Source organism: Eubalaena glacialis, chromosome 18 (genome assembly GCF_028564815.1).
Source record: "Eubalaena glacialis isolate mEubGla1 chromosome 18, mEubGla1.1.hap2.+ XY, whole genome shotgun sequence".
NCBI lineage: Eukaryota > Metazoa > Chordata > Mammalia > Artiodactyla > Balaenidae > Eubalaena > Eubalaena glacialis.
In genome coordinates, this window is record NC_083733.1 from 36543775 (window position 1) to 36568835 (window position 25061).

At 36.9% G+C, this 25061-nt stretch overlaps 1 protein-coding gene across 4 annotated transcripts in view; it reads right to left on the reverse strand.

Moving 5' to 3' along the window:
* PHKB (phosphorylase kinase regulatory subunit beta) overlaps positions 1-25061 on the reverse strand; it is a 220649-nt gene that overhangs the window by 46695 nt on the left and 148893 nt on the right. For all 4 annotated transcript variants that reach the window (XM_061174410.1, XM_061174411.1, XM_061174412.1 and 1 more), the window contains 6 exons: positions 11161-11216; positions 10554-10647; positions 5986-6069; positions 5380-5484; positions 4128-4210; positions 3831-3921 (listed from right to left, as the gene is read on the reverse strand). In XM_061174410.1, coding sequence (XP_061030393.1) covers positions 3831-3921; positions 4128-4210; positions 5380-5484; positions 5986-6069; positions 10554-10647; positions 11161-11216 — 513 coding nt within the window. The remainder of the gene's footprint in view (positions 1-3830; positions 3922-4127; positions 4211-5379; positions 5485-5985; positions 6070-10553; positions 10648-11160; positions 11217-25061) is intronic.

Genomic DNA, 25061 nt, shown 5'->3' on the forward strand with positions numbered 1-25061 from the left:
ATGGAGTTAGAGTCTGTCATACAGAGTGAAGTAAGTCAGAAAGAGAAAAACAAATACAGTATGCTAACACATATATATGGAATCTAAGGGAAAAAAAAAAAAAAAAAAAAAAAGAGGTCATGAAGAACCTAGTGGCAAGATGGGAATAAAGACACAGACCTACTAGAGAATGGACTTGAGGATATGGGGAGGGGGAGGGGTGAGATGTGACAGGGTGAGAGAGTGTCATGGACATATATACACTACCAAATGTAAAATAGATAACCAGTGGGAAGCAGCCGCATAGCACAGGGAGATCAGCTCGGTGCTTTGTAACCACCTAGAGGGGTGGGATAGGGAGGGTGGGAGGGAGGGAGATTCAAGAGGGAAGAGATATGGCAACATATGTATATGTGTAACTGATTCACTTTGTTGTAAAGCAGAAGCTTGCACACCATTGTAAAGCAACTATACTTCAATAAAGATGTTAAAAAAAAAAAAAAAAAAGAAAAAAAAGAGTCAAGAATTTTTAACTCTCAAAGCTGATAGCCAATACTGAAAACGTAAGAAAAATAATTTTGATTTAATATTTTCTATTTTTATTAGCCTACCCACCTTAATTCAGCTCATAAAGTAAACGTTTAATCTGAACTAACAGACAAGTTCTAGATTCCATTCCATTAATAAGCTTTAGAGCTTTCAATTTAAAAAATTCAGTTGGTTGCACAGCCTCCTGAATTAGTTTTTTTTTTTTTAATTGAAGTATAGTTGATGTACAATATTATATGTTACAGGTATACAATATAGTGAGTCATAATTTTTAAAGGTTATACTCCATGTATAGGTATTATAAAATATTGGCTGAATTAGTTTTATAAAAAATATTGTAATTAATTTGCTAGGCATTAATACCTCGGTTCGATGGTAATTAAATAACTTAATATTGATACATATGTGTCAAATGCAATATAGTATTCAAAAAGGTATCCTGCTCAGTGATATTCAATTATATCCCACCAGGCCTTTTCCAACTGAACATACCACCCAAGACTGTACTCCACCCCATTATTCTGCCCCCCTATCTGGCTTTATTTTTGGTTCTGCTCCCCTACTAGAATAAGTCTCATGAGATCAGGGACCTTGTATATTTTTTTCACCATTATATCTCTGCTGCCTAGAGAGGGCACTTGGTAAACATGTGTTGAATCAATGAACCAATATTTACATACTTTTTACAGAGAGAACAGTAGTGAGCAGAGTACTCTGGGAATGCAGAGATGAGTAAAGCCTGGTCTGATAGAGTTTTCAATCGACACAGAGAAGCAGACACAAGAAACTAGCGATACCTAAAATAAGAGCTACAGCAAAGCTCAAGGAAAATGCCACAGAAACACACTGGAAGGAGAAATTAATTCCAGTCTTGGAGACTTCGCTAAAGAGGTGACATTGACCTAAGTTATAAAATTAAAGTATGACTTAGAAGGAAAAAAAGAAAAAGGCAATCCTAGAATACAGTAACAGCATGAGCAAGGAAAAAAAAATCAATTTCATTAAAGATTTTGAAAGTACTCCGTATACTTGGGGAGTAGAAAGCAGGGCTGGGAATGAACTGCATGAAGACATGTCCTGGGTGATGCAGCTAGGAAGTGACGCTGAGGCCCAGTGATGAGAGAGATTGTGGACCATAGGCTAAGGACATTTGGAAGGGCCTGAAATAAAATCCTAGAGAAGTTACATAGGTGCCATTTTTATTTACTATATTAAAGAGAAGACAAAGGCTGGTATGGGGGTATGAGGGGTTGTTTAATGGGTATAGAGTTTCAGTTTTACAAGATGGAAAGAGGCTTATTCTCTGGTTAAGATTCTGTACTCAAGGGTATATAAAGGGCACAGCAGAGAGCAGAAGATAAAAAGATTAAACAATGGATTAAGTGAAAGACTCATAAATGAGCTGATTAAAAATTGGAGAGCTGTCATTTATGTCCAAGATGTAGATATAAACAAAGACTTCGCTGCTTAGTGATGGGAAGCCATTATCCGTTGCTCTGACTTTCAAAGTGCAGTGTTGCACGAACTCGTGGTCCAGCATCTGTGCTGTCAGAATTAAGCCACTTGTGCTGTCTACGTGAAAATAATCTGTGCTGTTGTAAGTATTCTGGACAATTTGATAATGTACTATTTTATTGTCTTCTGAATCTGCATCGGTAGAGAGAGACAACTTGTGAAACAGCTGTCCCAGTGAGAGATGTTTCTGATAATATACAGCACAGTGCAACATCCCTGGCTCCCCTCCCCAACCGTGCTCTCAGGACATGGAAGCAAAATGTATGTCCTTCAAGCAGAAGGCTAGATGTTTATTTTCTGGGGAAACTGAAGAGCAGAGGAGAAAAAAATCTCCAGATATTGGCACCTGGGTTTTCCCCAGCAAAAAGGGCCTTCGCCACCAGACTACCTTACAAGTGAATTCATCATGACAACGATCTTTGTTCCCTATTCCCTAACACACAGCTTCCAAAGAACTTTTTATTCTTTCACTCTTAAAAATGAAGGGATAGCTAAAGATTACCAGACATCTGACAAATGTCTCCAACATGAAAGACTGAGCCCCCCAAAACAGAGAAAAAAAACCTGAAAGAGATAATGTAGAAAGGAAAAATTTCCAAAGCTCTCTAGTTAATGTTCTCAGAAGGATAAGACAAAATATAATACCCAGGAAAAAAAAGGACAAGATACTATGAAAGGGAAAATTAAAAACATGATAGCCAAAACACAAAACTCAACAGAGAAGCTACATGATAAATAACAAAGAAATTGCCCCATGAAGCATTACAAAAAGACAAAACAATAAAAAATAAGGGGAAAAGATAAAAACTTAGGTAAAAATCAATCAAGTATGCAAAATATTAGGTTGGCCAAAAAGTTCGTTTCTGTAACATCTTATGGAAAAACCCGAATGAACTTTTTGGCCAAGCCAATACAAGCACCAGTGAATGATTATGTAAACATGCCATTTACCACATTACCTACACAGGTCCCTCTTTATCAATTTTCCTCTTTCTTACTCAATATTGAGTATCTACTACATAAAAGACTATGGAATGATCACAACTTTTTAAAGGAAATAAGTCGATAATGGACTACAATTTGAATAGTTTATGTTAAAGGTCATAAAAGGATATTAAAAAAGAAAAGTATCATTTCTGGTCTGAGTGATTCTGCAGAACTGGTCTTTAAAGTTTGGTAAGACTTCAGAGCCCAGTGATGTTGAAAGAAGGGAAGCTACTCCAGGCAGAGGAAATGGGGTGAGCAGAAAGGGGCAGAACCTCACAAAGTTGAGAACACAGTAAGTAATCTGTATTGGCTGAAGCAGAAAGAATGTTTAGTAGGAGATAATTGTGGGCAGAGAGGCTGCTATGGTTATAGGGAACCACAGAGGGCTCCTGTTATTTAGGAGCTATGAAAATAATGCTGTAAAATTCTGAATGGAACAAGGATTATCTCCAGGTTGGATGTCACTGTGTGGTAGGGAACAGAGCACTGGACCAGGGAGTCAAAGAACCTGAGATTATACAGCAGGTCACTTCACCACTCTGGACCCCAGCTTCCTCAAATGCAAAACTGAGGTCAGAGATGATCTCTTAAAGTCTGAAATTCTGGTGGGAAACCACTGCAATTGCTCAAGCATCAGATTGGAGGGATCAGATAAACGGGGTGATGACAATAGGAACGGGAAGGTAGACAGAGAATAAAACCTTCAGACAAAAACCTTCCACAGAATATAATTAAGAAACATAGCTGTATCTGTGGATTAATTGTGCTAGAAACAGAAACACTGAAATTCAGAAGACTACCTGTAGACGATCAACGTGAACTTTGACTCCTCCAACCACTCCTTTCTTAAAAGCTGCCAGCATATCTAATATGGGATTGAATCGGCTACCTCTGAAAAATATAAACAGATAAACAAAATGTGCATATTAACAACAGAATGAGAAATTAATAATTTAGTACTAAGTACCCTATACATACGCAAAACACTCTGTCACACGCTGAGATGGATATAAAAATACAAGGAGGCCCTGCTTCCAAAGGGTTCACAGTGTTAATGGTGATGAGATGCATGCACCTCAACTCTTTCATCCACCTACCTTATATTGTCTTCCCGGATGAGAACAAGGAAAAGTGGATGTCCATGCATTTTCCAGTATTGCTTAATAAACTGCAGTGCATTCTATTAAAACATAAGAATGAGGCAGGATGTAATGGCACAGTATCTGAGCTGATCAGGATGCTTAACCATTAGTGGCAAAGAGCCAACAAAACTCTTCTATATCAAGATAATTCACAATCAAACCCTGGATAAGACAGACTACTTAGGGGTAGAAATGTTCTAATACATACAAGTTAAGCTAGAAACCATTTTGATTTTAAACTTCGTTCTTAAAAATAGTCAGATCACACATGTTTTAAGGCTGCACCCCACCCCCCTTTTTTTTGAGGCCTAATAAATACAGTTTGAGAATGGTCCCAGGGAAGGAAAATCAACCCAGGGTTATCATCCAGAAGATTAATTCTCACTCCACGTTACTGTAGATTTATATTACAGCAGGTAGAAGAGATTGGGGGTGAATCTATACAGACCATTGGAAACATGAAGAGTTCTTTATTTGACTCAATTTCTATTAACATTATCATCATCATCATCATCATCATCCCATCAAAGACATACATAACACTTCACTACGTGGCAGGCACTATTCTGAGGGCTTTGCATATATGAACTCCTAATCCTCAGGACAGCCCTATTCAGTTATACAGATGAGAAAACAGGGACACAGAGAAGTTAACTAACTTGCCCAAGATCACAGAGCTGGTAAACAGTAGAGTCAAGATTTTAACAAATGAAATCTGGCTCCAGACTTCATGCTCTGGGCCATGACCCTAAGCTTTTCTACTCTGCAAATGGAAAAGGGAGTGGAGGAGATTTTAACTGAGTGGGTATAATGAGTTAGGTGAGGTTTTACTTGAAATTCTTCATAAATAAAATCATTCTGGTAACTCAACTTTTGTTCAAAAAGGGATAAACTTACTGTCGTATGAACATGGTTTCCAAAACAGCTCCCCCTCTGCTTTTACAACTACAGTATATATCCTTTTGTTCCATTTGTAGAAGGTAGACAAGTAAAGTCATACAACTTTATATAAAACAGAATACATCTATTATTCTAATGCTGCAAGTAATTTAACTCCCCAAAGCTATGCAGATGTTGTTTTACTTTCATATTTGATACTGTATTAACCCAGTATCATAGACCCAGGAGCACTTAATTTAACAACATACGATAGAAATCACTAGAAACAAAGTCATCCCATTTCAATTAAAAGGTGTTCTGAAGCTACCTTTATGTCATCTATCAGCAGTAAAACATCTTGAGACATGTAGAAATCACTTAGGTCAAAGATGATAGGGTAACAAACCACAGTCTTTCCTAGAATGCGATAAATCTGTAAGGGATAAATTTTAAAAAAAAAAGAAAAAAAAAATTATATAAATAAATAAATAAAACAGACCAAAGGCAAAGGTACAGTACTACAAGTCCTAATAAAAATTAAAACTGATGTTTAATTCTGAATAAGCAAACAAAATAATCTTATAAAATCTACATAATATTAAGAAGGTACAGCTTCTTGATTGACTCAGTATGCTAATAAAGTAGTCCACCTCTACTATAAGGGAAAAAGCCTCCGTTTGAGTAAATACTACTATAATCAGGTATCTTACAAGGCTCAGAAATAATAGAGCAGTGAGATGCTTATCTATTTTTAGAAGAGTTCGTACTATCACACAAAACTAATTATTGATATTTACTTGTAGAAAATAATAATTCAGATAATTAGCCCAAGTATATGATGAAATGTGAGAACGGATGCATAGCAGGTCAAACATCATTCCTGTCTGTGGTATTACAATCTGAACACTGCTCTACAAGGAAATTTCATGAGCACCTTTGAAGTACCGAGGCAGCCAATGGGCCTATCTGGCCTTCCGCAGAGTCCTAATTTTTCATTGATCCCCAGATGGAAATAAGCCTGTAAGACAAAAATGTGTAAATCAGAGCCAGACAAAAATTCATGCTTTTCCTTTTTTGTCCCCTTTTCCCCCCTCGACTAATGCCCTGCTAATTTCTGATTTCTCCAGAGAAAAAGAGGCCAGGGAAACTTTATTCAATGGACTTGTAGGAAAACAAGCCAGCTAATGACATCAACTTAGATTTTGGGGCACTGGGAGATTTGAGAGCAAAACTTTTGCAGATCCATTTAGCAACATTCTAAAATTTGACATTGTTCTTACACTGTCATGTCATGAATTTATAACTTGCATGGCTCTATCTGATTCATACAAGCACACAGAGAAACAAATGCTTCCTCTGTGATAAAAATTTTGACTCTTTAAAGTTTTAAAAAACAGGGCCACATAACTTCTACCAGATTCCCACCTTCAAGTATTTCCCACCAACATGGAAATGCCTTTACTGATTTTTCCGATTACATGAATTTTATGAAAAATTTAATCCATATGCTACAAGTGAATGGTCCTGTTGCTCTCGTAACCCCTTAGGCAACAACTATTTCATTTTGGTATGTGTTAAAAGGAGTGTAATTTATTGTGTGATCCCTAAGAAACACCAGAAGCATAAGATAGGGTTACAGATTTTTAACAGTGCATAGATAAATACCCATATCACATACACACATATATGTATATATATTTACATAAATGGGTTCATATACTATATAATCTGGTGTTCCATTTCTTTAAACTTAATATTGTTTTTCTACAAAGTAAAAACAGATAAACTTGGAATGAACTAGGGGTTAATCAGTGCCAGAGCCGAGCACTTAATCCAATCAAGAAGTCTCCTTACCCTATTTAACATGGATCCCCTGATGAAGGTAGCTCCCAATTTTTTGTTATTTCAAAACTAATTCTGTAACCAACTTTGGACAGTATACTATTACTTCTGCAGGATAATTTCTTAGACTTGATGGATCAAAGAGAATATACATTCTCTTTCAAACATACTGCCAGGTTGGTCACCCTCCAGAAATAATGGACCAATTACATCGACATTAACTGTGCATAGGCCATTTTTGTCATTCTCTTGAGTCACAATGACATTTCATTTTAGTTTTAAACACCTGTATTCAAATATTTTGTGGTGGACCATTTTCCCATATATTTAATAGCTATTTGTATGTTCTATGCATTTTTCCTTTTTTCCCCTGTCTACTGGGCATTTGCCATTCTTCTTCATTTGTAAAAGATCTTGGTATGTTAAGAATATTACCGTTTTATCAAATATTTTACTCAATTTGCTCATCTTCAATGTTGTTATGAAATGTGAGAATGACTGCATAGTAATTCAAACATCACTTCAGCATTTGGTATTTCAATCTAAACATTTTTCTGCTAGGAAATTTCACAAGCACCTTTGATGTGCCAGTTGTTTATGCTACCTTCAACTATATTTAGTTAAATCTGCACTTCCTTAATTGCTTTTTGGCACTAGTGTTACTCTAAGAATGGACTTCCCCTCACAGCAGTTGTAAACTGTTCTATTTTTTTTTTTTTTAGTGATTTTATATCTAAATCATTAAAAAAATATTTAAATCTTTAATCTGTCTGGAATTTATTTTTGTATCTGATGAGAGGTAGAAATCTAACCTAATGGAAAATCAAACCAACTGTCTCTACACAATCTACTGATTATCATTTGAACTGATTTCAAATATCAACCTCAACGTATACAAAATTAATGTCATCACCAGAGCTCTCTGTTCATTCTGCCATGGTGCACACATGTATGTCAGAGTTAGCTCTGTCTCCTTCTCCTTCTGCATTGAATGTTCCTAGAAAATAGCACCCCCTGAGTTGGCACTGTGCCTAGCATACAACTGGTGCTCAGGAAATACTTGATGGATGAATGAGGGAGCAAGTGAATGTCCTCCTGAGCCACATGTGCTGTGCATATTAATTCTGGAACAGCAGTGGTTTTAGACAAAGTCCACTGGCTAGAAAAAGTACTCTATAAGCATTATATAGCATTGTTTAGCTACACTGAAACTACAGTGCACAGCACTAGATGCAGACCACTTTCCCTTAAATTAATATTTATGTCTAAACTACTTTAGATTTCTTCTTTTAGGCAAATGATTATATTAATCAACCATGCACAAGTTAAAATGTACTGATCTAGGTAGATTTAAAGGAAATCTTTAAATACTCCTCTATTACAGTAAAAGCATTTTCTTTAACTTTCTGAACCATGGTAGAGGTCTATGACAATTAAGTAATCAGATGCAGAATGTTCCCTGAATTCTAGGGTACAGATAATACCAACCCTACACATTCACACCATTTAATGCACTGAAACACATAGCAGGGACCAAACCACCTGGAAGTACAGAAATACTTCATTCTAGATCTGCACTGTATTCAGATCTCCCATGAGGCAAATCAAACCACAGCTACCACATTATGAAACATTAACCACACACAGTGAAAGCCTTGCCCTCAGCTGTCTGCCCTCACACCCTCTTCAGTGGGCTGAAGGAGGGTGCAACTTCTCAGAAGAGAATAAGCAGCCATTGGCATAAGAATATGTGTATTAACTAAGATTTGAGGGAAAATTTTCACTTTTAAAAGGTAGACTATAAGAAGCAGTGTAGTCAGCAGTATATCTTAGAGGGTGAATCCCAAAATGCAGCTAGCTTGAAACACAGAGGCTGTAGCCACAGAGAATTTTCCATCCTGACACGTGCACAGAGAAGCTGGGCTCCTGGTCACAAATCTGTCTTTTTAGCCACAACACACACCCAAATTGTAAATCATGCGTTAATGCCATTTTTAAAACAACAAAGTATAAAATAAGTCAGGACCTGTTATAAGTCTTCACTTTGTAACAGAATGCTTCCTACCACCTCTGTGACTCCTCAGCACCTTGTACTAACATCTATCATAGCACCGATCAAAGTGGATTGTCATTAACTATTTTTTCTGTCATCCCAACAGACCCAGAGGTCACCGACTGAGAACAGGGACAGAGTCATTTTATCTGTGTGCCCCACACAGTACTCTGCACAGAGCAGGTGTTACTCATGAATGAATGAATAAAATGCCACATTCAAGTTATTTGGAGCCATGTTGGTCTTTTAAATCTTGACTGAATGTTGTCTGGTAGAGTACAGATGCTACCAGAAAGAGGTGCTAATATACATTAGGCCTGAAGAAACAGATTCAGGTTAATTTGTTTTGAGAGCATGTTTGTCAAAGAATAATAACCTTTGTTACCATTCTCTGGAGCTTTCAGTGAGAGGCCATGAAAGTGTATCAGCAAATACAGCCTGCACCTGAATGATAAGTGCACAGTGTTACAAGCTTAGATTTTCTCCTCCTCTCCTTGCCTTGTGGATCCTTACTTCTCTCTTGGCCTCATTTAGCCTCTTCTACAATGAAATCTAGCTTTCCATCGTTTACTTCTTAGTGTGGTTTTAAAGTGTTACCTACTCCAGGGTTCCTTGCATTTTTAGCCATGTCTCTTTAATCGAGGGGGAGAAAAGAGCTCTAATTTGTTAAGGACTTTTGAAGAGCTGGTGCTCTGGGTGACCTAACACCCAGGTTCTGGTTTTGTTGCCAATGCATGAGGTCCAGTCTGATTAGCAACAACTCTGGGGCCTTGCATTTTCCCTGCAATGTGCACCTCACTTCTCTGAGCTTTTATTCTTTGTTGTAATATCAAGGTTTTAATCAAAAACATTTTTATCAACTTAACTGACTTAATCTTGATCACTTGAGAGAGACTATTCTAAACATTTCCACCAAACACTGCGGCCTTTGTTCCTGTACTGTTTTTAATGATTACCAAATAAAAACAGTGGTTTAAAAATAATTAGTGGCGATCAACAATTTCCCATCCCTAATGAGCAGTAATATTCCTAAACTCAGGTATATGCTGCAGGGCAGTGCATACAAAAGGCCTCAAAAGTCATCTTTTAATCCAATCCAATAGGTATGTAACTGCATCAAAGATAAATTCAGATGTCACTTTATAACTATTTTGAGACCCAGCAAACCAAAGAGGGTAGGAATTACTTCAGACTCCAAATAGTAAGGCAAGAGAAAAAGGGAAGTAGTTATTACCAATAATATTTAGGTGAGATTTCTTTGATAGTTAATAAAAGGGAAAATAAATCAAATGTAAAGGTTAATTTTATACACCACTACTAAAATTAAGGCTGATTTGTTATTTAAGTGGTCAGTCCAGGTTAGTAATAGACTTTAGCAAGGAGCAGAAATCAACAAGACCTATGAATATAATGCACACACAATGCAGTTGTGTTTCAGTAACAGTGTCTGATAAAGTGGGTCTCTCAGCTTAATCAGAAAAGACTTTGGATCAATGACCCTATCTTAGAATTGGATTTTTAAATATACTTCTTGACAATAAACTAAGTCTAATCATCATGCTCTAGTACCTACACAAAGGAGACAGTAAAGAAGCAGAATCACTTACTTTCACAAGCTCCTGCTGGGCCCAGATCTGAATGGGTTCTACCTGTTGAGGAGTTTGAGTCTGAATACCGTATGTGTTGAGGAAAACTTGAAGGCTAAAAAACACAGGGAAAAAAAAAGACATTTTCAATAATGCATTTATATGGACAATGGTGAAGGAGGAGGAGAAAAGGGGAAAGACTATGCTAGTTTGGAGCACATTATTCATTTGTTAATGTCAGCAATATGTCATCTGCACTGGAATCCAGAGCCCTCTTGGGTTCTTCACAAAGCATCAGCTGTGAGCTTTGGGGGCTGGCACAGAGGTAAGCACTAACTTGGGGGATCCCCATAATCTGTTTGCATTAATTTCTCAAAACTACACACCAGGCAACACTGGCACTGGTCACAGACTTTAATTAATATTAACACCAACTAAAACAAAATTATTTTTAAACATGAAAAGAATGTTATTCTGGCACTTAAAGTGACATTAGTGACATCCTTGAAACCCTGTGAAGGGGTCTATGAAGTTAATTTCTACCACCACACTCAATATTATAAGCCTAAAGCAATCAATCCCCTTCCCTCCCCCTCAAAAGAACACTCCACCCATCTGGATTTCATACCGTTGGCTTTCTGCTATGAGCGCTACATAAACAACCAAATCATTTTCCAGTGGGCCCTGTAATACAGAATAAGGGAGGGGGGAAACATTTTAAAAGATCTGATCATCATCAACTATAATGAGAATCAAGGACAATATTAACCATCTCTAAGCAGGTCATTAAGATGATGGACACCAGCTGGCTCTAAGCAGTTGCCTCTCTTTCCTTGCTCTCCACTGCCTACTAATCAATTTGATGGTGTAGACAGAGTAATGGAACACCAAGGAATGGAAAGCCATAAATCTCACCACTACCGGAGAGGCTAGCCTGTCAGGGCTATTTTGAATGATGCATAAGAGTAGTTTGGGGACCGAGAGTCATTTTCCATCATTTAACTATGAAGGGAAGAGTGGGAACTAAAAATAAAAACCTAACTTATGTATTCTCTAAAAAAATGACTGTGAGTTAAAACTGTTCATTTGACACAGTTCACCACATAACTTCACCACATAAAGTTATTCCCTTTCTTGTTAGCCAATTTTCCTTGGGCACCTGATACATCAAAATAGCTTTATTCTAATATATAGCTTCTACAGTAGAGAATGAACTACCCAATTGACTATATAATTACCACTGTGTTAGTTAAATACAAGCTGTTGGGCTTAATAGTTCTAATCAAACATAGTGTTGGATATTTGCTACTTTTTGTGTGTGTGGAAAAGATTCACTGTAGCATATATTATGCATTGCTAAAATGAATCCAATTTTGAGCTTGTATATAACTAATACAGAACATTAAGAAGTACCAATAAATTACAGTATTAGGAAGCTCTGAAAATTGTGATCAAATATAATTTCTTCATAGTAATGAATCCAACATTCCCAATAGTATGCTGTAAAACATTTGATTTACTGTCAGTCAGTTCCTCTCTATGGTATTCAATATGCCAGTAGAATTTATGTATGATAGAAGGCAAGAAACACCAGAATACATATATCAGCAGTAAATAACATACAGTCAAAGGATGGTTCCCAGAATCATCGTGAAAATGCCATTTCAGGCAGTCTTCAATGTGATTTAAATGAATATATAAGGAAAAATATGATGGAACAACCTCAGAAATAAATAGACATTAAAAATGCTATAAATTCTATTTTTATTTGATAAAGACTTTAAAAGTTGATGTTACTCAAAAGGATGAGAAAAAGTAATTATTCAGAGTCTCATCAAGATTTCTAACAAATGAAAACATTAAGCTTTATTTTTTTGGATGAAATCTCCCATTCATCAAAAGAAGTAACCTTAGAGTGGGCCATTATCTATAATCTTCAGGGCAATTAGAGTTTTTAAAATAAAAAGCAAGTGAATACATATACTAGAATGCAGATGTTATTCCACTAACAATAAATAAGGCAGCTTACAGATCCTAATTGGTAAATTGGTTTCTTCTTTTTGAATCACAGGTTTCTATTTGTATGACAGGGCACTTGGATCTAAAATGCCCACTACACATGTTGAATCATAGTGAGCATCTGATTAGGGGACTATTCGATGGTTGAAGAACTCTTTCATTTGAAAAGTCAGCATTTCGGAAAGTTCCAGTTCACAAACCATCTACCATAATGAGCTCAGGCCTTTAACCCCAGCCCAAGCGGGACGCTTCACCCCATTTCCACCCACAGAAAGAATTGTGCATGGCCAGTCCCACCCCAACAATTTTCTTCCTTTCACTGACAAAGTTGGAACTATCTTTTCTCTATTTTCATAATTTTCTTCAAATCACCAAAATTACTGTCTAAACCAATGAAGTCTCTCTGAAAACTGCCTAATAATAATTAATACCTTCTATTTCTGAATGGTATTTTCCTTAATAATATTATAATATTTTCTGCTTTTAGGTTCACAAAGTACACACGTGCACACGCACACACACACACACACACACACACATACTCAAGCCCAGTGTGGTACTAGTGCTCTCCATTTTATAAGCATGTATGCACTCATTCATTTGACCAATAGTTAAGACATACAAGAATCCACGCTAGACCCTGATATTACAAGATGAATACAACCCAGTGCCCATCCTTGAGTTTAGTCTATTGCAATAGATAGGTCAGTTTTCAAATGTGTTTATTATCACAGAAAAGTATCCCACTGATATCTTCCTTTGCCAGTATAGATCTACCTAGTTTAAAAAATAATGGCTGAAAGACATTACATTATATGGATGTGCCATAATTTATTCAAGGCGTGTTTAGTTTGATAACATTTAGGTGGTTTCCAATATTTCGGAGAATCCTGAGGATTCAGGGAGAACAAAGTGTCAAGTACAGTATTTGAAACATAGTAACAATGAAGGGCACTAATATTTCCTGCAGCTGTACTTACAGTTTTCACACCTATCCTAGGGCAGCTGCTTTCTCTTCCTTGTTGAGATTTGCTGTAACATCTATGTTGCCCTAGACCCCACTGGCTTCCACCACTCTAAGACATTAGGACCATCCACCATCCCATTTTTATGACTAGTTCTTCTCCAAATAATTCCAAACATCTTTTCAAAGAAATCCTCAGATGACTTACCACCTTCCCAGTTTTCCCTCCCTTTATTTCTCAAACATAGACTACCACTATTTCCTTACCTTCCTCGTCTCTGTTAGCTCTGTACTCTGCCATCTATCTTGCTTTGCCTTTGAGATGGAAGTCCTTACCCTTTAAGTCTTTGTTCTTCTATTCATCCCACTTCTCTTTCTCTCTCACCAAACTCATTCACTCTGGTATCTTTCATTATCACTTCTAAGCAGATGATTCCATACCTATATTTCTAGTCTTGAACTTTCTCTTGAGTTCTATCTAGTTCCCACATTTTTAACTGCTTTCTGGACATTTTCTTTTGGCTATTTTCAAAGTTAATAGGTCTAAAACTCAACTCCTTATCAACCCTACCTCTACCCCAAATAGACTCACTCTAGCTCAGAACCTCTGAACCATCTTTGACTCCTCTCTTTTACCCTCCATATCCAGTTTGTCACCAAAATCCTGTTAATCCTTCCTTCATAAAATACCTTGCTTGAATCTTCTTCTCATTTCATTTCTATAGCAACATTCAGGATTGAAAAGTAACAACAATAGCAACAATCACTTTACAGAACATTGTACATTCTGTGTGTGAGGAGGCACTGATCTAAGTGCTTTAACAAACCATTATCCCCATTTTACAGGTAACAAAAATGAGGCACAGAAAGTTTAAGTAACTAATCCAAGGTCATAAAGCTAGTAAATAGCAGAGCTAGAATTCAGATCCAGGCAGTCTGACTGCAGAGTCTGTGCTCATAATCACTCACTTACTCTGCCTCTCAAAGAGTGGAAAGAGGGCAAGTTTTAGAAGTGAAATACCCACAAAACAAGTTCCATTCTTGTCACTTCCTCTCCCATGATCCTGGTTATCTAATAGGAGCCTTAAACTTATCATGGACAAAACTGAACTACTGATTTCCATCCTTAAATTCACTCACCCTTAAAGTATGTCTTATCTCTCTTTTTTAAATTTTATTTTTTAATTGAAGTATAGTTGATTTACAATATTGTGTTAGTTTCAGGTATACCACAAAGTGATTCAGTTATACATATATATATATTTTTTCAGGTTACTTTCCATTATAGGTCTTTACAAGATATTGAATATAGTTCCCTGTGCTATACAGTAAATCTTTTTGCTTATCTATTTTATGTATAGTAGTTTGTATCTGTTAATCCCATACTCCTAATTTATCGCTCCACTCCCTCTTCCCCCTTTGGTAACCGTAAGTTTGTTTTCTGTCTGTGAGTCTACTTCTGTTTTGTATATAGAGTCATTTGTATTATTTTTTAGATTCCACATGTAAGTGGTATCATATAATATTTCTCTTTCTCTGTCTGACGTACGTCACTTAGTATGATATTCTCTAGGTCTATCCATGTTGCTGCAAATTGCAATATTTCAATCTATTTTTATGGCTGAGTAATATTCCATTGTATATATGTACCACATCTTCTTTATCCATTCATCTGTCGATGGACATTTAGGTTGCATCCATGTCTTGACTACTCTAAATAGTGCTGCAGTGAACACCGGGACACATGCATCTTTTCGAATTAGAATTCTTGTTTTTTCCAAAATATATACCCAGGAGTGGTATTGGCTGGATCATATGGTAACTCTATTTTTAGTGTTTTAAGGAACCTCCATACTGTTCTCCATACTGGCTGCACCAATTTACATTCCCACTGAGAGCGTAGGAGGGTTCCCTTTTCTCCACACCCTCTCCAGCATTTATTATTTGTAGACTTTTTGATGATGGTCGTTCTCTAATAATTAGTAAAGTTGAGCATCTTTTCATGTGCCTGTTGGCCACCTGTATATCTTCTTTGGAGAAATGTCTATTCAGGTCTTTTGCCCATTTTTTGGTTGGGCTGTTTGTATTTTTTTGGTATTGAGTTGTATCAGCTGTTTGTATATTTTGGAAATTAACCCCTTGTCGGCTGCATTGTTTGCAAATATTTTCTCGCATTCCATAGGTTGTCTTTTTGTTTTGTTGGTGCTTTCCTTTGCTGTGCAAAAGCTTTCAAGTTTGATTAGGTCCCATTTGTTTATTTTTGCTTTTATTTCTTTTGTTTTGTGAGACTGATTTAAGAAAATATTGCTATGATTTATGTCAGAGAATGTTTTGCGTATGTTCTCTCCTAGGAGTTTTATGGTGTAATGTTTTATATTTAGGTCTTTAAAACATTTTGAGTTTATTTTTTGTATTTGGTGTGAGGGAATGTTCTAATTTCATTGATTTACATGAGGCTGTCCAGCTTTCCCAACACCACTATTTCTTATCTCTTTAAGATGCCGTACTGTGCACTCATTTGATCTGGCCAAAAATGTGTAAGTTATCCTTGATTCCTCTTTCTCCTTCAAACCTCATAACAAGTAACCACTAAAACAAACAAAAAGACAACACTTATTGAACACTGTGTAGCCATATTATTTACTGATCAAAACACCCCTATTAGGTAGGTTACTACAATTATCCTCATTTACTAAGGAGAAAACTGAGGTGCAGAGTGGTTAAAAAACTTATCTAAACATCATATAGCTAGTAAGTGGCAAAGTAGGGTTCCAAATCTGGGCAATCTCATCTATCTCTTAAACATTACAGTGTACTGTCTGCCTCTCTAATGCACTGCTAACTCACCAATAAGTCCTACTGGCTCTACCTCCAAAGCACATCTCAAACACACCACTTTTCTCCAACTCCACTGCTACTACCACCCTACTCAAAGTCACCATGATCTTTCACTTGGTCAACTAACTGTTCTACCTACCTCAGTCTTACCCCACCATTCACACAGTCTATCCTGCAAACAGCAACAAGGATGGTTTTTTAAAAAAGTGTAAATCAGACCATGTCACCCCCCCCCAACATGCATACACACAGACACCCTGTTTAAAACTCTCCACTGTCTTCCTATTGCCCACAGAATAAGAACCAAACTGTTTACCACAGCCTACAAGTCCCTACATAATCAAGCTCCAGCCTACCTCTTCTTTCTCATTCTCCCTCCTCTCCTTCACCATGTTTTAGCCACACTGGGTTCTCTCCACTGAAAATGACAACTGTGTTCCTATCTCAGGGCCTCTGTACTTACTGCACTCTTGCTTGGAATGTTTTCCCTTCAGATTGTTGCATGAGGCCCTCTTGTTACACAGGTCTCAACCATCATCACTTCCTTAGAAAGGCCTTCATCTTCTACCGTGGCCAGCCCCCCTCTATTACTTTACCTTATTTTGTCTACTTCACAGTACTTGTCATCTCCAGAAATTATTTGATATTATTTACTTATATATTCACCGTTATTCATACCCACCAGAAAACAATTCCCTGAGGACAAGCACCTTGATCTATCTTGTCTATTGCCTAGAAGAATGCCTGGCACACGGTACGTGCTTACTGTCTGATGAATGACTGCCTAGGCAAGTTTCTCTATGTTCTTCTGTGCTTATCTATAAAATGAGAATACTGCTATTTAGGAGGCCTAACACATAGGCAGAGGATCAAACAAAAGAGGGCCTATAAAAATATTTACAAACTTTGATCTGCTAAACAAATGATATTTATACTATTCTTTGTTATGTGACTATATTAATTAACCTCTCTAAGCCTCAGTTTCTTCATTGGTAAACTGGGATAATAAAAGTGTCTACTTTATAGGGTTATGAGGATAATACATAACATATATAAGCATTTAACACAGTGTCTGGCATATACTCTTTTTTTTCAATATAATACACATGCTTTTTTTATTGATGTATAGTTGATGTATAATATTATGTAAATTACAGGTGTACAATATAGTGTTTCACAATTTTTAACGGTTATACTCCATTTACAGTAATGATAAAATATTTGGCAAATACTCTTAAGTGTTTAAAAAGCATTAGCCCTTTTATCAATCCAGTAACATGACTACAATCCTGGATCACTGTTACAGGCTTTCTGGACTTTCTGCTTCACACTTGCCTTTGCCCATCTTCTGTACTTCATGGTTAGGGAAATTTTCTTGTATCAGTGATTTTCACAAAGGAGGTGGTGAAAAAATATTTGTTGAATGAATGAAGAAATGGGAGGAAGGGTGGGCAGGTGAGTAACAGGCATATTTTTGTCATGTTTAGGATATCACTTTTATACTCCAAAACCAGTGTTTCCCAAATAAAGCCCCAACTTCCTGAGGACCTTTACAACTTCACTTCTACCTGCAGTTCCCTGTTTGTCTTAGAACACTCCACTAAAAAAATAAAAAGCAGTTCATCATGTCCATCTCAAGTTTCTGTCCTCTGTCCTACACTTGGACTGTTCCTTCTGTTTCTTTCTGCTTATCCAGTTCCTGGCCCACTCTTTCAACCTAGTCTCCTCCATAAAGTCCCCCAAACATCAGGATGCCAAGACGTCTCTGTCTCTATCAGCAAGAGCAGGTGCTGTCTGCATGAGTCACTTGCCATCTCTCTGCCAGGGCTTTTTTCATGCTTATGAGTGGTCTGTATAATTACAGAGTGCACCCTTGACGGATGCCTCATGCTCTTTTCTCACTTAGCATGTACACAGCACCTTATACCAAAAGAAGGCAGTTGGCACTCATTCGGTGGTCTGGAGGAAAAATATTTTTTTAAAGTATTGTTACATTTTTATTAGCAATATACAAATCTTCCCTTGAGCATAAAGGACAAATATCTGCAAATATAAACAAGATATTTTTAACAAAGGGAAAGAATCATAACTAAATGTATACATATTTTTATAAGCTATTAAGGATTGTACAAGTCATTTTAACTACATGATTCAGGACCAACAACCTGTAGTTGAAAATATTCCGATTTAAAACTTTCATTTCTATAAATGAAAAAAGTCAGATTGGGTTTTTTAACAGTTTTTTAAATTGAGATAAAAAACCACATAACATAAAATTTACTATCTTAATCATTTTTAAGTGAACAGTGGAAGAGAAACTTTTATAGCCTAACTTGCTGGTGAGCTGGGCACTACCTGTATTAATATTCCACCCCATCTTGCTCAAAATTTAAAACTATGGTAATTAAAACACTGCATGTACATCTGTCTAGATTCTAGTTTTCAAATTACCCAAATCAGGTCAAAGTAACAAGGCTAGGAGATTTTCAGCTGGGAGCTATAAATAAAACAGTATAATACAACTTTCAAAGGGTATACAGAGAAATTTAAATGTGAATGTACCCTAATGGTTTTCCTTCCCCCTGTTCTTTTTTCAATTTAATTTTAATAGACAATTAATTCATATGGTTCAAAAAATTTTAAATTATGAAAAAGTTTTCAGTGAAGTTTCTCTCCTACCTGTGGCCGATGCATCCACCCCACCACCTACCAATCAGGCAATTACTATGATTACTTATGCCCCTTTCCAGAGTTTCCTTTTGCCTATAAAAGCAAACAAGAATCTATAATCTTACTTTCTCATATTTTAGACAAAAGGTAGCATACTATCAGCACTTTTTCCCACTTAATCATATATCATATATTAGTACACAGAACATGCCCTCATATTTTGTTTTAACTGCTTAGTATAACCTTATTTTGTATATGAACCATACTTATTAATGTCATCTTTTCACATCTTTTATCATCTAAGGCTAGTCAACCTTTTGCAACTGAAATCTCTGAACATGGTTATAGTTAAATCGTGGAACCATTAAACATCAGGTTTTAATTTTGCTTATAAGAGTAGAACAACCACTCAACCGAAAACACTCAGAGGCATTACTACCACTGGATTATGTGGGGGCACTAGAAGATTGTTATAAGAAAAGATCAGTAAGATGGGATTTTGGGAAAGGGCAGTGGGAAGCATGTGAGTCTTTTCTAGGAGAATGGCACACAGAAAGATGTATAGATTCTGTTCATTTATAACTTATTCATGGAAATAACATGACAGCCTAGTAATAAGATTTATATTATTATTTTATTGATTACATTGGTTTTGTTGTCCAGTTTAGAATGTCAAGGAATTAATATATCTCAAGAGTCTGCCATATGTACTGTCACAAAAACTCCCATTTTTAAAGATCAGGAAACTGAAGTGAAGAGTGGTGAAATAATTTGTCAAAGGTCGGTGGTACCAAACCAGCTTTACAACAAATGCTAAAGGAACTTCTCTAGGCAAGAAACACAAGAGAAGGAAAACACCTACAATAACAAACCCAAAACATTTAAGAAAATGGGAATAGGAACATACATATCGATAATTACCTTAAATGTAAATGGATTAAATGCTCCCACCAAAAGACACAGACTGGCTGAATGGATACAAAAACAAGACCCATATATATGCTGTCTACAAGAGACCCACTTCAGACCTAGAGACACATACAGACTGAAAGTGAGGGGATGGAAAAAGATATTCCATGCAAATGGAAATCAAAAGAAAGCTGGAGTAGCAATTCTCAGATCAGACAAAATAGACTTTAAAATAAAGACTATTACAAGAGACAAAGAAGGACACTATATAATGATCAAGGGATCGATCCAAGAGGAAGGTAAAACAATTGTAAATATTTATGCACCCAACATAGGAGCACCTCAATACATAAGGCAAATACTAACAGCCATAAAAGGGGAAATCGACAGTAACACAATCATAGTAGGGGACTTTAACACCCCACTTTCACCAATGGACAGATCAGCCAAAATGAAAATAAATAAGGAAACACAAGCTTTAAATGATACATTAAACAAGATGGACTTAATTGATATTTATAGGACATTCCACCCAAAAACAACAGAATACACATTTTTCTCAAGTGCTCATGGAACATTCTCCAGGATAGATCATATCTTGGGTCACAAATCAAGCCTTGGTAAATTTAAAAAAATTGAAATCGTATCAAGTATCTTTTCCGACCACAACGCTATGAGACTAGATATCAATTACAGGAAAAGATCTGTAAAAAATACAAACACATGGAGGCTACACAATACACTACTTAATAACGAAGTGATCACTGAAGAAATCAAAGGGGAAATCAAAAAATACCTAGAAACAAATGACAATGGAGACACGACGCCCCAAAACCTATGGGATGCAGCAAAAGCAGTTCTAAGAGGGAAGTTTATAGCAATACAAGCCTACATCAAGAAACAGGAAACATCTCGAATAAACAACCTAACCTTGCACCTAAAGCAATTAGAGAAAGAAGAACAAAAAAACCCCAAAGCTAGCAGAAGGAAAGAAATCATAAAGATCAGATCAGAAATAAATGAAAAAGAAATGAAGGAAACAATAGCAAAAATCAATGAAACTAAAAGCTGGTTCTTTGAGAAGATAAACAAAATTGATAAACCATTAGCCAGACTCATCAAGAGAAAAAAGGAGAAGACTCAAATTAATAGAATTAGAAATGAAAAAGGAGAAGTAACCACTGACACTGCAGAAATACAAACGATCATAAGAGATTACTACAAGCAACTCTATGCTAATAAAATGGACAACCTGGAAGAAATGGACAGATTCTTAGAAATGCACAACCTGCCGAGACTGAACCAGGAAGAAATAGAAAATATGAACAGACCAATCACAAGCACTGAAATTGAAACTGTGATTAAAAATCTTCCAACACACAAAAGCCCAGGACCAGATGGCTTCACAGGCGAATTCTATCAAACATTTAGAGAAGAGCTAACACCTATCCTTCTCAAACTCTTCCAAAATATTGCAGAGGGAGGAACACTCCCCAACTCATTCTACGAGGCCACCATCACCCTGATACCAAAACCAGACAAAGATGTCACAAAGAAAGAAAACTACAGGCCAATATCACTGATGAACATAGACGCAAAAATCCTCAACAAAATACTAGCAAACAGAATCCAACAGCACATTAAAAGGATTATACACCATGATCAAGTGGGGTTTATTCCAGGAATGCAAGGATTCTTCAATATACGCAAATCAATCAACGTGATACATCATATTAACACATTGAAGGAGAAAAACCATATGATCATCTCAATAGATGCAGAGAAAGCTTTCGACAAAATTCAACACCCATTTATGATAAAAGCCCTGCAGAAAGTAGGCATAGAGGGAACTTTCCTCAACATAATAAAGGCCATATATGACAAACCCACAGCCAACATTGTCCTCAATGGTGAAAAACTGAAACCATTTCCACTAAGATCAGGAACAAGACAAGGTTGCCCACTCTCACCACTATTATTCAACATAGTTTTGGAAGTGTTAGCCACAGCAATCAGAGAAGAAAAAGAAATAAAAGGAATCCAAATTGGAAAAGAAGAAGTAAAGCTGTCACTGTTTGCAGATGACATGATACTATACATAGAGAATCCTAAAGATGCTACCAGAAAACTACTAGAGTTAATCAATGAATTTGGTAAAGTAGCAGGATACAAAATTAATGCACAGAAATCTCTTGCATTTCTATACACTAATGACAAAAAATCTGAAAGTGAAATTAAGAAAACACTCCCGTTTACCATTGCAACAAAAAGAATAATATCTAGGAATAAACCTACCTAAGGAGACAAAAGACCTGTATGCAGAAAATTATAGGACACTGATGAAAGAAATTAAAGATGATACAAATAGATGGAGAGATATACCATGTTCTTGGATTGGAAGAATCAACATTGTGAAAATGACTCTGCTACCCAAAGCAATCTACAGATTCAATGCAATCCCTATCAAACTACCACTGGCATTTTTCACAGAACTAGAACAAAAAATTTCACAATTTGTATGGAAACACAAAAGACCCCGAATAGCCAAAGCAATCTTGAGAATGAAAAATGGGGCTGGAGGAATCAGGCTCCCTGACTTCAGACTATATTACAAAACTACAGTAATCAAGACAGTTTGGTACTGGCACAAAAACAGAAATATAGATCAATGGAACAGGATAGAAAGCCCAGAGATAAACCCACGCACCTATGGTCACCTTATCTTTGATAAAGGAGGCAAGCATATACAGTGGAGAAAAGACAGCCTCTTCAATAAGTGGTGCTGGGAAAATTGGACAGGTACATGTAAAAGGATGAAATTAGAACACTCCCTGACACCATACACAAAAATAAACTCAAAATGGATTAAAGACCTAAGTGTAAGGCCAGACACTATCAAACTCTTAGAGGAAAACATAGGCAGAACACTCTATGACATAAATCACAGCAAGATCCTTTTTGACCCAGCTCCTAGAGAAATGGAAATAAAAACACAAACAAATGGGACCTAATGAAACTTAAAAGCTTTTGCACAGCAAAGGAAACCATAAACAAGACCAAAAGACAACCCTCAGAATGGGAGAAAATATTTGCAAATGAAGCAACTGACAAAGGATTAATCTCCAAGATTTACAAGCAGCTCATGCAGCTCAATAACAAAAAAACAAACAACCCAATCCAAAAATGGGCAGGAGACCTAAATAGACGTTTCTCCAAAGAAGATATACAGATTGCCAACAGACACATGAAAGAATGCTCAACATCATTAATCATTAGAGAAATGCAAATCAAAACTACAATGAGGTGTCATCTCACACCGGTCAGAATGGCCATCATCAAAAAATCTAGAAACAATAAATGCTGGAGAGGGTGTGGAGAAAAGGGAACACTCTTGCACTGTTGGTGGGAATGTACATTGATACAGCCACTATGGAGAACAGTATAGAGGTTCCTTAAAAAACTAAAAATAGAACTACCATACGACCCAGCAATCCCACTACTGGGCATATACCCTGAGAAAACCATAATTCAGAAAGAGTCATGTACCAAAATATTCATTGCAGCTCTGTTTACAATAGCCAGGACATGGAAGCAACCTAGGTGTCCATCATCGGATGAATGGATAAAGAAGATGTGGCACATATATACAATGGAATATTACTCAGCCATAAAAAGAAATGAAATGGAGGTATTTGTAATGAGGTGGATGGAGTTAGAGTCTGTCATACAGAGTGAAGTAAGTCAGAAAGAGAAAAACAAATACAGTATGCTAACACATATATATGGAATCTAAGGAAAAAAAAAAAAAAGGTCATGAAGAACCTAGTGGCAAGACGGGAATAAAGACACAGACCTACTAGAGAATGGACTTGAGGATATGGGGAGGGGGAGGGGGAGGGGTGAGATGTGACAGGGTGAGAGAGTGTCATGGACATATATACACTACCAAATGTAAAATAGATAGCTAGTGGGAAGCAGCCACATAGCACAGGGAGATCAGCTTGGTGCTTTGTGACCACCTAGAGGGGTGGGATAGGGAGGGTGGGAGGGAGGGAGATGCAAGAGGGAAGAGATATGGGAACACATGTATATGTATAACTGATTCACTTTGTTATAAAGCAGAAACTAACACACCATTGTAAAGCAATTATACTTCAATAAAGATGTTTAAAAATAAAAACCAATTTGAGAGGGCAAACCCAGAGCAATCACAAAAAAAAAAAAAAAAAAAAAAAAAGGTCGGTGGTAGAACTTAAACCTGACTGCAGATATGTCTAAGTCTAAAGTCAATATGGTGCCTGTCATGGTATATATTGCATGAATTATGTGCTGCTTGCTGCTGTGGTTTGTATTAGTTCAGGTTCTCCAGAGAAACAGGGTGCGTGTGTGTGTGCGTGCGTGTGTGTGTGTGCATGCGTCCACGCACGCATGCGCACACATGTGTGTTTGTGAATGTATAAAGAGAAGAAAGAGATTTACTATAAAGAACTGACTCAGGCAATTACGAAGTCTGGCAAGTCCCACAATCTGCAGGGTGAGTAGGCGAGCTGGAGACCCAGGAGAGCTGATGGTGTAGCTCTAGTCCAAAGGCCAAGAGGCTCAAGACCCAGTTCTAGTCCAAAGGCAGGAAAAAAGCCAATATCCCAGTTTGAAGGCCATCAGGCAGGGAGAATCCTCTCTTACTTGGGGGAGGGTCAGCCTGTTTGTTCTACTCAGGCCCCCTGGGATGAGGCCCACCCACATTAGGGAGGGCAATCTGATCTGCTCACTCTACTGATCTGAATGTTAATCTCATCCAGAAACATCTTAACCCTCATCCAGAATAATGTTTGACCACATATTTGGGCACTCCATGTCCCAGCCAGGTTGACACATAAAATTAACCAACACACAGTTGTAGGAATGTATTACAGTCACAGGGAGCAGAGTGGTGAGCAAAAAGCCTTTGTGTTCTACCAACAGTCACTCTTCATTCACTTGACATCAGGTCTGAAGAAAACTCAACTCCAAGTGGTGTCTACAAAACACCTATTTTCTTATCTCCGTTTTGATAGAATATATTTCTTAAATTCTTGGCAATTAAATTTAAAAATTACCTCTTCTGGGCTTCCCTGGTGGTGCAGTGGTTG